General features: G+C 35.4%; 2 protein-coding genes across 2 annotated transcripts; both read right to left on the bottom strand.

The window, feature by feature from the left end:
* Positions 1–925: 925 nt before the first annotated feature.
* Positions 926–8,841, bottom strand: LOC133177176 (zinc finger protein 234-like). Its single transcript, XM_061312265.1, has 12 exons — positions 7,896–8,841; positions 7,370–7,597; positions 6,348–6,794; positions 6,005–6,105; positions 5,180–5,351; positions 4,695–4,827; positions 4,523–4,606; positions 4,029–4,114; positions 3,405–3,617; positions 2,864–3,020; positions 2,224–2,389; positions 926–1,726 (listed from the first exon to the last, which is right to left on the bottom strand). Exons 1-12 carry the CDS (start codon positions 8,829–8,831, stop codon positions 1,315–1,317), a joined length of 3,135 nt encoding a protein of 1,044 aa, XP_061168249.1. The 5' UTR covers positions 8,832–8,841; the 3' UTR covers positions 926–1,314.
* LOC133177172 (uncharacterized) lies at positions 8,832–13,136 on the bottom strand (the record flags this gene model as incomplete). Its single annotated transcript, XM_061312264.1, has 5 exons — positions 13,038–13,136; positions 12,585–12,717; positions 12,322–12,398; positions 11,352–11,499; positions 8,832–9,496 (listed from the first exon to the last, which is right to left on the bottom strand). Coding segments are annotated over exons 1-5 (1,122 nt in total), but the record flags the coding sequence as incomplete, so codon positions are not given.
* Between the last annotated feature and the right edge of the window lie 1,900 nt (positions 13,137–15,036).

Raw genomic sequence — 15,036 nt, 5'->3', positions numbered from 1 at the left:
CATACACCGCATTTAATTCTTTATCTAAACAGTAGTTTGCAAATCATATAAAAGTAGGAAAATCCTACCTGCGACGCTAGTTGTCGTGTAACCTAGTTAATATGTTATACTAACTCGATATGCGTATAATAAAGGCTGGCGCCTTACCTTAAACAGGCGACAGCAAAACATGGTAAAGATACATAGGATGGGCGAGTCCAGGCATACATCATGGAAAATAACACACAAACAATAACGTAGACAGGAAAACAGGAATAAGGAAGTGTTCTTTGTTAGACTTCAGGACCAGGACTGAAGCTTCAGTACGCCTAAGACGGAGCATCACGTGACATGCCCATTATGTGTGTTGGCCAGGGTCAGAGGTCATGTACACAGAGAGGTAGTTGGGAGAGTACAATAATATGCAAACATAATTACACCATATTATTGTTTTGCTTCTTTTACACTTTCTACATGTATATATGCACCTTTTGGTTCTTAATCACCTCTGCTTTGTGCTAGTTGGCTAGATGACAAATAAGTATGGTGTGCAGATGCCATTTTCTTTCATTACAAAGAAACAAATTTTAAACTGGGAACAGATAATTCTGGAATGCATTTTACAAGATGTACGTTTCCAATGATCAATTATGAAAAATAATAATTGATCATCAAGATCGGTTGCATTTTTTCAACAATTGATTTTCTCTGATCATCGGTACAACACTAGCCATACAATGTAGGTTCTACGTTAAAGTAAACAAAATACATATATAAATGTATCATTGATAACATTTATTTTCAAATAAGAACATTTTCAAATCAGATAATTCTGAATTTCAACTTTATTAAATAAGACAAAAAAAGTTAGAGAAACAAGACTAAAATATTTGGATATCTCACTCAAGGAAGAAAAATGAAAATTTCAGATCCCTGAGTGAATTTATGATCAGGTCACAAAAGGATGTACAGTATTGATACTTTATCAAAATGGAGATACACTAAAAATTGGTTTTACATATGCAATACATTGACATAATTGCTCAGCTTCAGTTTTTAATCCTAATTGTTTTTAAAATATTTAAGTGCATGTTTAATAATTAAAATCCCATGTCAACATATTTTATGCAATATAACTTACATAAATCCAGATACAACCAATTTATTTCTGACACTGATATAGGCCACATTTTTGACAATATAAAGTTCATGTCTTATGATAATGAATTCTCTTATTGTTAAAAAATGCCTACACTTTCCCCATTAAAAATTTGTATGATTCATATTTCATTGATCATAATATTAGTTCACCCCTTACTACAATAACACCTCCCCCTATGACAGTATGACAGTTTGATTATCCTCTGGTATAACCACATACACAACCTCTTCCCCATTCTCGTCCCCCTGGTAAATGATACTGTCTGACGGCATGGTAATATGAGTGGCCTCCCCTGAATACAGTGCCGCCAGATTAGCTGCTGTAGCCTGGGCTGCCTCTCCGTCAGCCTCAAACTGGATCGTGGACACGGCTGAATTTGTCTCGCTTGGTTGACCCTCGCTGTTAATCTCGAATGGAATCGTGACATGAGTCTCGACCACTTCCTCCGTGACCCCTTCCTGGGGATTGTCGGCGGTGGAGACGGGGATGTACTGTACGATGTTGTTCTCACTAACGCTGGAGGCTGGGGTGTGGATAACTGTGATTACACCATCCTCCTCAATGGTCTGAATGTTTGGACCATCACTGAAACATTAAAATTGTTGATATTCCATTTGTAGAAACATATTTATGCTTTACCCTTTTTTAAACAATCACTTTAGCAGCTATTGGTAACAAATTCGCATGAGTTATCTTCCTTGACATTTTATCTATATTATACACAAATACATTTTTTTCCTGAAATAATTCATCTTTTATCATTTAATTTTGCATTTACCCACATTTATATAAGAATCAAATATTTTAATCATTTAAAAGAATAAGACCTCAACTACAAAATCAATTGACCAATTTAGATCTGTGAACAAAGTAGCAAGAGTTATGCTTCCTGTTATAAATCTATGCTTGTGTGTGGGCAAAGTGAAAATGTTCTCCCAACATCAAAAACTTCTACATGTATTAGTATTTACCCAGTTCTGTCACACAAAAAGAGATTTTTTATGCTACAAATACTGTTCACATCTCCATTTTTTAATCTCTCTGATTACACATATCCAAAATCAACAGTTCTATCTACTTACAGTGACACAATCTTGGTCCTGACCGGCTCCTGCATGTGTATCTGTTTGATGTGTCGGTTAAGCTTGGCTTTCTCTAAGAACCCCTTACTGCAGTAGTCACACTGATGTCTGTAGATACCATCATGATTGTCCAGGTGACTCTGAAGCTTGAACTTAAGGCGGAATCCTGTGAAGAAAAATGTAAATATGTGAATCCTGTCATAATTGTACAGGTGATTCTGTAAACAGATTCTGCATAAATCAGATAGAATTCTGCAGGGAAAAATATCTGCTCAAGTTCAATGCACAGCTACAACCAATTCTTATTAAATTAACTGGTTATACCAATATTTAATGATATACTCATAAGCGAAAAATGCAAATGAATGCTACATTTAAATCCTACATTAAATATATCATTGAAGATGAAATTAAATGTACAAATTATACTTGTACACATTAAATATGTGTTTAAAGCAAAATTCCAACACATGCTTTTTGAAATATTTTTTGTAAAAATATTGAAATTTCAAAAAGCTGACAAATTCCCAACATTTGGCTCTTTGACAAAAATGACTTGACAAGAAAGTATGATGAAATTCCATAATTCAGGAAACAGACAAATTGACAGTGCAAATTCAGTCTGTATACCCTTCCTTACCTTTGCCACAGATGTGACAGATGTGGGGGTTCTGCCCAGTGTGGGAGTATGTGTGGAACTTCATCCTCTCCTTACTGACAAAGCCCAGACCACAGTATTTACACTTATAGGGCCGCTCTCCTGTGTGGAGACGACGGTGACACTGCATAGCTCCCATCTACAATATAAAATAACTGGTAAAGATTCATAGCTGATATTAGGCTTACAGCTGATATTAAACTTATAGCTGATACAGACTTATAGCTGATACAGACTAATAGCTGATATAAGACTTAAAGCTGCTATAAGAAATAACTGATATAGTTATAGCTGATATTAGGCTTACAGCTGATATTAGGCGTACAGCTGATATTAGACTTAAAGTTGTTACTAGACTTTTAACTGATATAGACTAATAGCTGATATTAGACTTACAGTTGATATAAAACTTTATGAAAAATTAAAAAAAAAAAAATTATTTCTTCTTATACATTCTTTTCATTGAATAACTGTGGTTTGTACAATATTTCACTGAAAACTCAAAGAAATCTTAATTTCTCACCTGAGTGAATGCCCGATCACAGATGTCGCAGACATAAGGTTTTTCCCCTGTATGTCGTCGCCGGTGACACTTGAGGATGTTCTGCTGGGTGAATGACATAGGACACAGGTCACACTTGAACGGTCTCTCTTTACTGTGGACTCGACTGTGTTTCTGTAGGTCAGCCTTCTCAAAGAAACGCTTCCCACATTCCTTACAAACCTCATTACGAATCTGGCAATTTGACCAAAAATATCTTTTACAAAAATTATGTGCAGAACATTCAAATTTAAAATTTAAATTTCAAATTTTTAAATATGCTAATGCATAAATACTCTGGAAAATAAGATTATTGGGATTTCTGTCCATATTATTGTATGAACTGGATTTCTGATAAAATATTTGCACTTCACCAATCTTCTAAATGCACACATGTGACATGTAAATGCATAAGATTTTTACAAAATGAAATGGTGATACAAGTAATAACAAACTGTGAAAAATTAAAAATATAAATTCTTTCAATTCCTACTGGATTTTAACACCAAAAACAAACATTGAGATGTAGATAAAAAATGGATCAAAAACTTGACACCTTTGAGATATTTCAAACATGTGGCATAAGAAGTACAGTTTCCATCTTACCTGAGTGTGGAGATATTTATGACGTCTGAGATGTGACAGCTGAATGAAGCGTTTTCCACAATCCTGACATTCGTATGGACGCTCACCTGTGTTATAAATCGATTTCTTATTTGTACATACATGTATGTCACTATTTTTTTTTTACATTATGTTATTTGTAATCAGCAAAAATCAAAGATCTCTCTGATTGTTTTCCCATCAGTTAAAAACATTTTACGATGCCTTTTGTTGAATGTGAATGCATTGTAAAGCTCTTGATGAAGTCTCGAAAATGTTTAAAATAATTTCCAAGGCGAGTTCAGATAAATTTTACTGTAATAGCCTAAAGGATATCATGGACAGTGCTTGTGAAAATGCTTTAAATTCAAGTTTACATTTAAATACAGAAAGCTATAATCCCCAAAGAGAATCCTACAGGATCTATAGACATCCTCTACATAAATGTGTATGATACCGATTTCTACAGACAGCTATATATATAAACTCCTGTATACCTGTGTGTATTCTGATGTGATTCTCCAAACTCTTCTTCTCCCCGAATCCTTTCTGACAATGTGGACACACAAACGGCCTCTCTCCTACAGAAACAAATATTTGTACATATAAGAACATCAATATATGATCAAAACTCAACCATGACCTTTGATTGCCTGAACCCTGTCTTACCTGTGTGTTTGACCATGTGTCTCTTTAGGTGCCCTTTATTGTAGAACTTCCTATCACAGTGCTCACACTGGAATTCCTCAACTTCATCCCCCTCAGGCGGGTGACAGAACTTTACATGCTTCCTCAGGGTGTCCTAGTAAAGAGGAAAGAGTTATCTTTCTTGAACAATTCAACAAACATAGTGGATGACAGAATTTTACATGGTTCCTTAGTGTGTCCTAATAAGGAAGGAAGGAGTTGCTTCTCTTGAAAATTCATACTAATACTGTGTATTACAAGGTATAATCCTAAAGTTCATCTTCAGAAAATTCACATTTTCATACAAACTTCATACTGTGTCAATATTATTTAGAAGAAAAAAATTCAGAAAATTACAAATGAAGAAAATTCACAAAAGATACAAATCTTTATACTGCAAAAAAACTGGACCAATATGTTTCATATATATGTACCACAATATGTACACTGTCTAGAAAGAAACTTACCTTGTCCTTGTACGACCTTGGACAGACCTCACACTTGTACATCCTGACCTTGGTGTGGGTCATGATGTGGCGCTTTAGGTGGGTGATCTTAAAGAACCGCTTAGGACACATGCTACACTGGTGGATCCTGTCTGGCACCTCTGTGTGAGTCCTCATGTGGATCTGGTACAGCCTATCAAATTAAACATAGATTACTGAAATCCTTACAAATAAAAAGAAATGAGAGAAAAATGGCCAATCAGCTGGTACAGTTTAAATGTACATCATACGGAAATATTGCTTATCAGGTTGCAATGTCTAATATTTAACAGGGAGAAAAGCAAACTTTTAGATTTTTATGGGACAATCTATTTATCTGTGAAACACAAATGATAAACAAATGCCCTAGCTACTGCTGGTGCAACTGTTACCAAAATATAAAATGTACAGTTTATTTTTCTTATGTTATAATGATATTCTACAGCACCAGATGAATTAACTTTTCTTGAGGAAAGACGCCATCACAGACTATAATTTTATTAAATGAGTGTGCTTGCACCCACAAAGTAAAATCAAGAGTTAGCTGTCTGACAAAATTGGTTTTTATTAGATCTCACTATTGGAAATGAATGATGCATGAACTTTCATGCTACTGAAAGACATATGAAAACATTATTTGACAGTCATCAATAAATTAAATTTCTATTGGTAAATGAATAGAAATTGATTAAAGGTAAGGGGATAGAAAAATAATCTTGTGACTTACTTGGGGATAAATTGATGTGACATACATGGGGATAAACTGATCATGTGACTAACTTGACCTCTATGGATTATGTGACTTACTTGACCTCTGTAAAGCTCTTGTCACAGTATTTACACTTGTGACTTCCACTCTCGTCTACAGGAATGGCATCATGCCTCTCCCTGTGCTTTATCAGATATTTCTACAAGCAAAGAGTATAACTGGCTTGAAGATTAAATATGAAAAAAAATTATAACACATCTTCAATATCTTCTTTAATGCATATTAACTTTTGCATAAATATTCAATAGTCTTTATTAATACATGTACATTTAGAGACTTGTTACAAGTCTGGAACAACCCTCCTTACTAGCAAGAATATCACTTTTGAAATAATATATGCACCTGATTCAGATATACAAGCAAGGCAAAGTATGTATATACCTGTAGAGAAAATCCCTTCCCACAGAAATCGCAGAGCCATGCCTTCTCATCTGTATGAATCTTCTCATGTTCCTTCATCGTGTAGTAATACTTAAACAGCTTCCCGCACACACTACAACCATACCTCTTCTCAGGGTGTGCAGCTGACACATGTCTCTGAAGCTTAGTATACTTGTCGAACCGAGTTGGGCAGAACTTACATGGAAATGGGTCATGCATGTAATGATCGGCCTCCAGGTGTATATCTAGGTCAAGGATAGTCTGGCAGGTGAAGGTACAGTGTGGACAATTGTGCTCTCCGAACTGTTTGTGTCGATTGTCGTAGATGACGTTGTCCGGGCTCACGCTGTCAAGGGATTCCGTCTTCATGCCTATGTCGCGGACTTCCCCCTCCTCCAACACGTCCCCTGTCAATGTACTGTCTTGACTCTCCTCGTTCTGGATTTCCTGTAGACAAAAAGTTTTGTTGTATATTACAGAATTATTTTCTGGCCACATTATTTTCATCCTATCACACCTGCAAATGATTTGCTCTATTTTATATTAGCCCAGATGCAGGTGACAATAAAAATAGTAGTGTTAAAAGAGAGATAACTCTGTCTGACAACAATGCAAAAAGGGCAAAATGGAGAAAAAATCCCTGTATACAGTATTTCACATTTAATGTGCATGCATTTTATTTTCTTTCTCATCTTTTTAATAATGCATAAAAAAAGAAAGGAAACTCACAAAGACCAATGAATGTATTCTTAACATATCTAACTTACATGCATTTCTTACACAAAGACATTTGCCTTGATCATGTTGATCAGATGTGCAAAAAGAGAATCTGAACACAACTTATTTCTTTTCATGGGCTACTTTTTCCCATTAAAATTTTATTACCTTCTGTATGCAACATGAAAAAATTATGAGAAAAAAAAAACAATCTGCCAAAGTCTACTTTATTAGAAGGACTTCAAAATTATATCATTTCAATTCCTAATTCCTTTGAAAATGAATTATTCATACTTCTTGCTTACCTCAGAAGGATCAAACATTTTAGAGTCAGTTTTAGGTGTTAACACTGGTTCATAGTTATCATCCACAGACTCCACCACCTGGCCCCGCCCCAGTTTGATCCACCCATGCATTCTGATGAGATGTTGGTGAAGGTCATACCGCCTCATGTACTTTCTTTTACAGACATTACAGCCATAATTCTTCTGACCAGAATGAGTGATCAGATGCTTCCTCATGTATTTGGGATCCTGAAAATTTCAGTAAAATGGTTAATTTAATAATGTTCATACATCTCTGAAAATTTCAGGCTTTCTACCTAAAATATACATGGGATGTGCCATTTCATTTAAAACTGAACAAGTATCTTGAAAGTGATTGAACATTTTAAAATATGTATGTGATGTGTTTAAAATATATATATTCAAGTATGTCCTGAACTTGATAAAGTCTCTTAGTATCACCAGTAGTTAAACAATGTTTGCTTTAATCATTTTCAATGCTTCTATAAATTGTATTAGTTCTTAGTATAAAATTGACATCACAAACCTTAAAACGCATTCCACAAATAGCACAGTCTGATGATGTCAAGTCCACCATCTTCTCAATCTCTGCCACATCAAGATAATCAGCCTCAGATAATTCCCTCTCTTCATCAGAAGGAATCGACTCCACCACAACCTTCAAGGGCAGCTTCTCTTCTTTCACTTTTACTTCTGCCTCCTCTGTTTTCTGGTCCCCTTCCTCTGTTGTCTGGTTCTCTGCCTCTCCAGCCTGGCTTTCTTCCTGTTTTTCTTCTTCTGTTCCTTCACCTGCGGCTTCTTGTCCAGCTTGTGCTTCTTCATTATTTTCAGCTTGTGCAATCTCCTCTGAAGACTTCAACAAAGCTTCAGCATCTATTTTATCTGCTGCACGATTGACTTCCGCCATTCCAGAGTCAGGATGCACCTTTCGCTTCGGAGTAAGCTTCAGCACCTGTATAGCTTGTTTCATATTGAGAAGAATCTTCCTCTTTCTTTTAGATCCTTTGTAATCCTCATCGTCATCTTGTATCATTGCTAATGCTCTTCTACTGGGACCTCTTCCTCGACGACGTTTAGCTGGTGGAGGATCATCCGACTGAGATGGTCTCCACTCCCCACCATCGTCTTCTTCTTCCTCCTCCTCCATCTCCTCCTCCTCTGCTTCCTGTTCCTCTTCTTTCTCTTGATCTGCTGCCTGAGACTCCTCATTCTGTCCTTCTTCAGACTTCTCTTTATCTACTTCCATCTCTTCCACTTTCTCACCATCTTCTTTCACCTCCTCAACTTTGTCTGCTGAAGGCTCTATAACTCCTTGAATGGAACGTGTTAAGTCTTCTATACTTTCTGTGACCACTATGGTCTCTGAACCTGCCACAATGATTGTCTTGATATCCACTGGAGTTGGACCAGATTCAACACTCTTCTTCTCTTGATCAGACTTTCCTTGATTTGAAGTCTCCATTTTCTTTACAATAGCTATGGACTGTGAACCACCTGCCACAGCTATTGCTGGTTTCTTCTGGGGAGTGCCAGTTTTTGCTGATGTCTTTCTCACTGTCTTTGGAGGTGACGTCAAAAGAGACTCCCTCTTACACCTCTTTTTGTGAACCAGTAACAAATACTCCATCTGAAAAGTCTCCTTGCAGTCGTCACAGGTAAATACCGTCTTCTTCCTTGTAGACTTTCTCTCCCCGCTTGGTGACTCTTCTACTGATGTATCTAACTTTGTCCTCAAGTCAGTCACCCTGGTGCCACGCCTAGTTTTACCTGGCCCTGTAGGACTTTCCTCAACTTCCTTCTCCTGAACATCCCCATTAGCTTTTGGAACTGGTGTTTCCTTTTTCTTTGCAGGTGTCTCTCCATCATCCGGATTCTTCTTCGGTCTTCCTCTCCCCCTCTTTGGCTGGTCATCTGGTTTGCTAGGCATTTCCTTTGAGGGCGTTGGCTTGGGTGTCAATCTAGGTCGACCCCGCCCTCTTTTGGGCGTGGCATCTGCTGGTTTTTCTTCCTCCTCTTCCTCTTCGTCTTCCTCGGTCTCTTCTTCGTCTTTGTTATCACCAGTGAACTGGGAAAACCAGCTTGTTAGGACTGACTTCTCTGGAACCTGTGCTTTTTTCATGTCATTTCCTGTAGAAAAGTTTCACAACATTAAAACACCAAGACTAGTAAGGAAATCTAATGAAATAACAATTTTTGGTGAAAATATGACACAGTTATCACACAAATATACACAAATGTAAAATGAATTCTCTTTAAATTCATATAAGATTATCTATATGTTAATTAAAACTCATTTTTTATGTTATTTGCAAAAAAGCTGAAAAACGTGTGTATGTACAGAGATTAATCCAGGTTTTGGTGAAAACAACCGTTTTATGAGAAATTAGGAAAATCAGTTGGGGGTCTGGGGGCCCAGAGCCCTGCAGGGGGACAAAGGTCCCCAGCCGAAGGTAAAACATTTTTGCATCCATCAAAATGTACAGGTGTCGAGATACACCAGGCATACCATGGCAAAGACGCCATCACATCTTGTACAGGAGTACAACATAGTCTTATCTTTGTAGTCTTTTAGTGTAAGTTTCTTTTATATTTGAAATTATTTATCATTTCTGTATAACTATTGTATAAATTAATTCATAATTATCTATATTATTCATAATTGTTTGGCAAAGTGTGATAGTTATTTTTTATTTATTTTTTATGTACTTTCTTCAATATTTTAAATAGCCATCTATGTGCAACATGATACTTCATAAATTAACTTATTCTAAAATAATTCGAATGACATTACCAGGTCTTACATGTACGAAGAATTTGATACAATTTCCACAATTAAAAAAAAATATTATTTGAGATTTTTAAGAGTATAAGGGGAATTTTTTTTTACTCATCAAAAGAGTGGAAAATGAGATATTATGGGAAAATTTTCTCTTGGGGAAAAATACCGAATATCGGTAGTACATATGACCTAGATTAATTCCTGGTGTATCGAATCACAATTACAATGAGTACAAAAAAAGAACCTTGCTTGGATGTGGTAAGATGTTATTGTTCCCAATCAGTGACCAAATGTACATATATTTATGCATCCATTTCCTTGTGCAAAATAAGTACTTTTTGTTGCCTTTTCTTCCTGAACAAATTCTTAAACACTGAAAAATTCATTTCAAATTTCTGTGGAACTAATATGGCATTTATTTTCTCCACCAAACTTTTTTTGATTTTCTATATCTCAAATTTCGTTTGTTGGTTTTTAGAGTTATTTCCCTTTCAGTAATGAAATACACAAAGTGCATATGATGTGTATTAAACATCAGAATGTCCCCAGCTATTGATTTTCCTAGTCTGTTGTATACAATATTCATGAAATTTTTACTTTGCTGCCCTCTCCTTTCCCTCTCAAAACAATTTTTGCCAATGCTGACAGACATATATGTACACTCTCAGCCTGTTTAATGCTTGTAGGTCAAAAAACTAAGTACCATTCCACCGAGAGTAATAAAAAAATTGCTTTCAGGTCAATGGAAATGGAACAGTCTAAATTTTTACAATTAGTTCTTAAGTTCATCTAGAAAAATATGTTGCTTTTTTTTGTTTTTTTTAAGATTTCACTTCAGCAAACTTGTTATCATTTTTAAGAAATAATCAAATAAAAATACTATATATTGTCACAGCTCTGTAAGTTGATTTATAGTCAGAGTAAATTTTGAATTACCATTTACAAGGATAGTTCTACTTCCCCTTTGTTTATGACAGGACACAGACAAAAACTGTCAAAAAGCTGACAAAGTGAGTTTGGTCATGTTCTTTTGTAAAGAAAACAAACGGCATCCAACACAGAAGGTTCATAAATTGGGGGAAAAAAAAACACTTTATTTTACATATGCTGCTTAGACATAAGTTCAACTGGAAAAGCCAGTCAACTCATCATGACAAAACAAGTACAACAACAACTTCAAGGATTTTTTCCCTGACATCTTACCTGCACAGTATGCCATGAAAAACTGTCCTAATTTTGGATTGTCCTTCAGGAACTTGAGCCCCTGGGGTGAGCCACAGAAGCCTGTGTCCTTGGTCATCTGACTTGTTAATATCAAAGTCTCCACCCCCAGATCTAACAGGGACTTAACCTAGAAAGTATAAAAGCACAGTACAATTCAGAGGCAATTTCAGGAGTAACAGAGTATTTGTTATAAACAGAGTTGTGGAAAACTTTTTCAGATAGCCAGTCATTCGGACTGGCAAGAAGACAAAATAAGCCGGTCCAAAGTGATTTTGCCGGTCCGAAATAGTAAGTCGCAAAATAAAAAAAAAAAAAGCATAACATCTATTTACTTAATAATGATATAACATTCAGTCTCCATTTCCAAGTCCTCCTCCATTATAACAATACTAGATTTCACCGCTTTTGGGCAGGTGACAATGCTAATTCAGCATAGTAAACATATTTTTTTGAAACACTTATGCATTTGGAAATTACATTAACCTAGAAAATGAGGTACGATAATTAAGCTGGGAAATGCGCTGATGATAAATGTAAAACAAAAAACTTTAACCAAAAAAGGGGTCGGTCATTTGGACCGACATCGATAGCATTTTCACCGGTCACACGCATTTTTTGTCGGTTTTGCCGGCATGACCGGCAGTTTTCCACAACTCTGTATAAAGGAAGATTTCATATTAACAAACATAAATACTTATCCTCATTTTGTCGATTAATCCATATAAATTATTTTTTTTTTTTACTAATTTAATATTTTTATGAGTGATGAGCTCAGTTTACCATAATACATGTAACAAGTACTTGAAGATATTTAAAGCTTAGATATACCTTTCATCATCTTATATTGTGTTTACTTGTTTGCATCTTTGAAGTAAAGAGATGTCTTTCTTTCAGAGTAGACATTGTTAAAATTTCCATTTCACAGAAGTTTCATTTGACACAAACTTACCAAAGCTTCAAACTGCTGTTCCACAACTTCCCAGACAATCTTAGATTTATCTCCCTTACTGGGGGAACCCCCTTTTACTGTAATTACAAATGTTAAAATATTAATTTTTTTTTCTAATTGAATTCACAGGTTTTCCCCCATCAATTATTGAGGCAATTTTATTTACTCTTTTAGCAAATGTATGTGTCCCAAAATTTGATATTCTCAAAGAAATATGGTAGAAACATTTATCATGTATACACTGTGCACATAGATATACATACCTTTTAGATCCACTCCATCTACCAGTGCAATCTTGTCCTGCAGGAACTTGGTACCTTTAGCTGACCCGCAATACTGGTAGTTATGGCTCGTAAGAACCAGGCTTTCAACATTGGATCCACCCAGCGTTTTACACTGAAAATAAACAGAAAACAACCAACTTTCAATAAATGTTAAAAAGCCCTTTGCACATAGATTTTAATGTAGTTACATGTACAGTTACAATCAAAATCACAGTAAGGATTGCCTCCCTTCTCAAAAAATTGTTCTATTAGCATCTAAGCTGCTATTTTAACATCTTTAATTGAGGTATTTGGTTATATATTCTTAGAGATTGATCTCAGACTACTAAATGAATTTCATCTTTGTCCCTTTGAAAACACATTTTCAGGGAGGTGTTTTGCAAATGTTAAAGCACTGTATCTGCAAAATGTAGATGTGGATATAAAAATTACCAATGCCTGGAACTGGGATTTGACAATGGACCACACAACCTGTCCTTGTTTCTTTTTTCCAGCTGCGACCCTCGGACTTTTCCTTACTCCGGGATCCATACTGACTGCATTCTGTAAAACAGAACGGTGACGGTAGGTTATTTTTGTAATTCACAGATATTTTTCTATAATATTATATCAATTCCTAGATATCATTGTAAATTAATAAATTTGATAAAAAAGTTATTTGATATACACCTGACCTGACCATGCATTATAAGTTACAGTTGTGACTGTGTATGGGATGAAACCTGGTCTATAATTAAATTTTCCCCGAGTCAGGAAAGCCTACTCTGGGATTAAATTAATTAACAAGGTATCATTTTGTACCCAATCACTACATGACTATGTAACAAATTAACCCCATCAACGACATTGACATATATTCATGCATCTATGGTTTACAAAATTAATAGTTTTTTGTTGTTTTTTTCAATCTTGTCCGCAACAGAAAATCACCCCTGTTATATTGTTTAGCCATTTTTGTTTACTAAAGAATGATAACTTGATTTGACAGTGTATTGGCCGAGTTTATTTGTTACAAAAGAAAGATAACTCCATACTGACTATGAGTAAGTATTTCACTCCCCTTATGTAACAGGTGACAACCAAGGGTGATCACAAACCAGAATTTCATTGAGATTTTATTCAGAGGTGGGGTAAACATATATCACTTCTATGGATACCTTATACTCTCCCCATGCATATACATTTTTAAACATATATCAGTATATATATTTTTGCATGTATTTGTGCTTTGTAGATTATATGAAATACAGCAGTATGTGAATGGGCTTAATGCAGACATATAGCTGACCCATTTAAAGCTAGACCCTAATACTGAACTATTATACTGGGCTACATTTATTAACCTACACCACAAATTAAACTTCGTTCTGAAAATCAATGATAAGTAAATTCTAAAGGTCAGATTTTTTAGATCAAATTCAACAAATTGATTATTTCACCTGTCTAAAATATGCAAATAGTCTTATTTTCACAACCTCTTGTATACCATTTTACCCCTCCCCTCTTTTAGCATGTTTAGCAAAACTCCGAAGAGGTGGGTTGAAATTGTCTTGTAGGTCTATCAGTTTTTGTTTCAACAGTCTTTTATGGGTGTTAGCATGGATATATTGCACTTGCATCCCCAAATTTGTACACATAACGCCATGACGTCTAAATATTGGCTTCTCCTCGTCTTTCAGTGATGTCATATGTGCATATTCGATTAAAAATATGAGTGGGACTTCAAACATCCAAAATGCAGACTTTTAAAATAACTTATTCAGAATCGAACTTTCAGTCGATTGGTTTCTGTGTTTATTTTCCTAAAGTCTAAAAATTACAATTCCTAAACCGGATGCGGTATGGTCAAATGCAATAATATACAAAATCCGACTTTCTTACATTTCCTTGCCGTGCATACAAAGAGTAAACCATCCATAGTTTGATTTGTATATTGTTTGAGAATTAAATATAGTTACCAATATTCCCCGATGCCGTTTCGCCCTCTCTAGACGAAATATTGAAAACTAGGCCGCCAAACTGAAATGCAAATGGCGGATCTATCTCCGCGTCCGTCCGTCTTTCACCTTCGCCTGATCAATAAAGAAATCACACGAGCGTTTTGTTAGCATATCAGATAGGGGTTTTTACAAGCGTTTTTAATACAAAGATTAATAGTGCCATCTATCGACAAAGCTGTATTCCCGCCTTTATTTTTTTAAAACGTTTTAATTTTTGATAATTTATTTTATATTATATTTTATTTCACTTAATTCACAGTTGGTACCTATGCCAAAAGCATTAAAGAAATTAGCCTTAATTACACTTGTAACGTCGATGTGACAGTTTTTGGGCAAGTTCTACACCAGCCAGTTACAAAAGAGTTTTATGAAAGTATACTGACATCAAGAGTAACAAGTTTGGCTTTCCAGAAAGCCTGAAATGTCATCTC

The sequence above is a fragment of the Saccostrea echinata genome, unplaced genomic scaffold (assembly GCF_033153115.1).
Source record: "Saccostrea echinata isolate AGI-Se365-2 ecotype Australia unplaced genomic scaffold, CSIRO_AGI_Sech_v1 ptg000088l, whole genome shotgun sequence".
Classification (NCBI taxonomy): Eukaryota; Metazoa; Mollusca; class Bivalvia; order Ostreida; family Ostreidae; genus Saccostrea; species Saccostrea echinata.
The sequence above is the reverse complement of the archived record's forward strand: the minus strand, read 5'-3'. Positions and strand labels throughout refer to the sequence as shown.

Coding starts and splice junctions, on each gene's coding strand:
- LOC133177176 (XM_061312265.1), bottom strand. CDS start 8,831: ATGGAGACTTCAAATCAAGGAAAGTCTGATCAAGAGAAGAAGAGTGTT. Junction 4,607..4,694: donor ACACATGGTCAAACACACAG/GTAAGACAGGGT, acceptor TTGTTTCTGTAG/GAGAGAGGCCGTTTGTGTGT. Junction 2,390..2,863: donor CTGTCACATCTGTGGCAAAG/GTAAGGAAGGGT, acceptor TTTTCTTCACAG/GATTCCGCCTTAAGTTCAAG.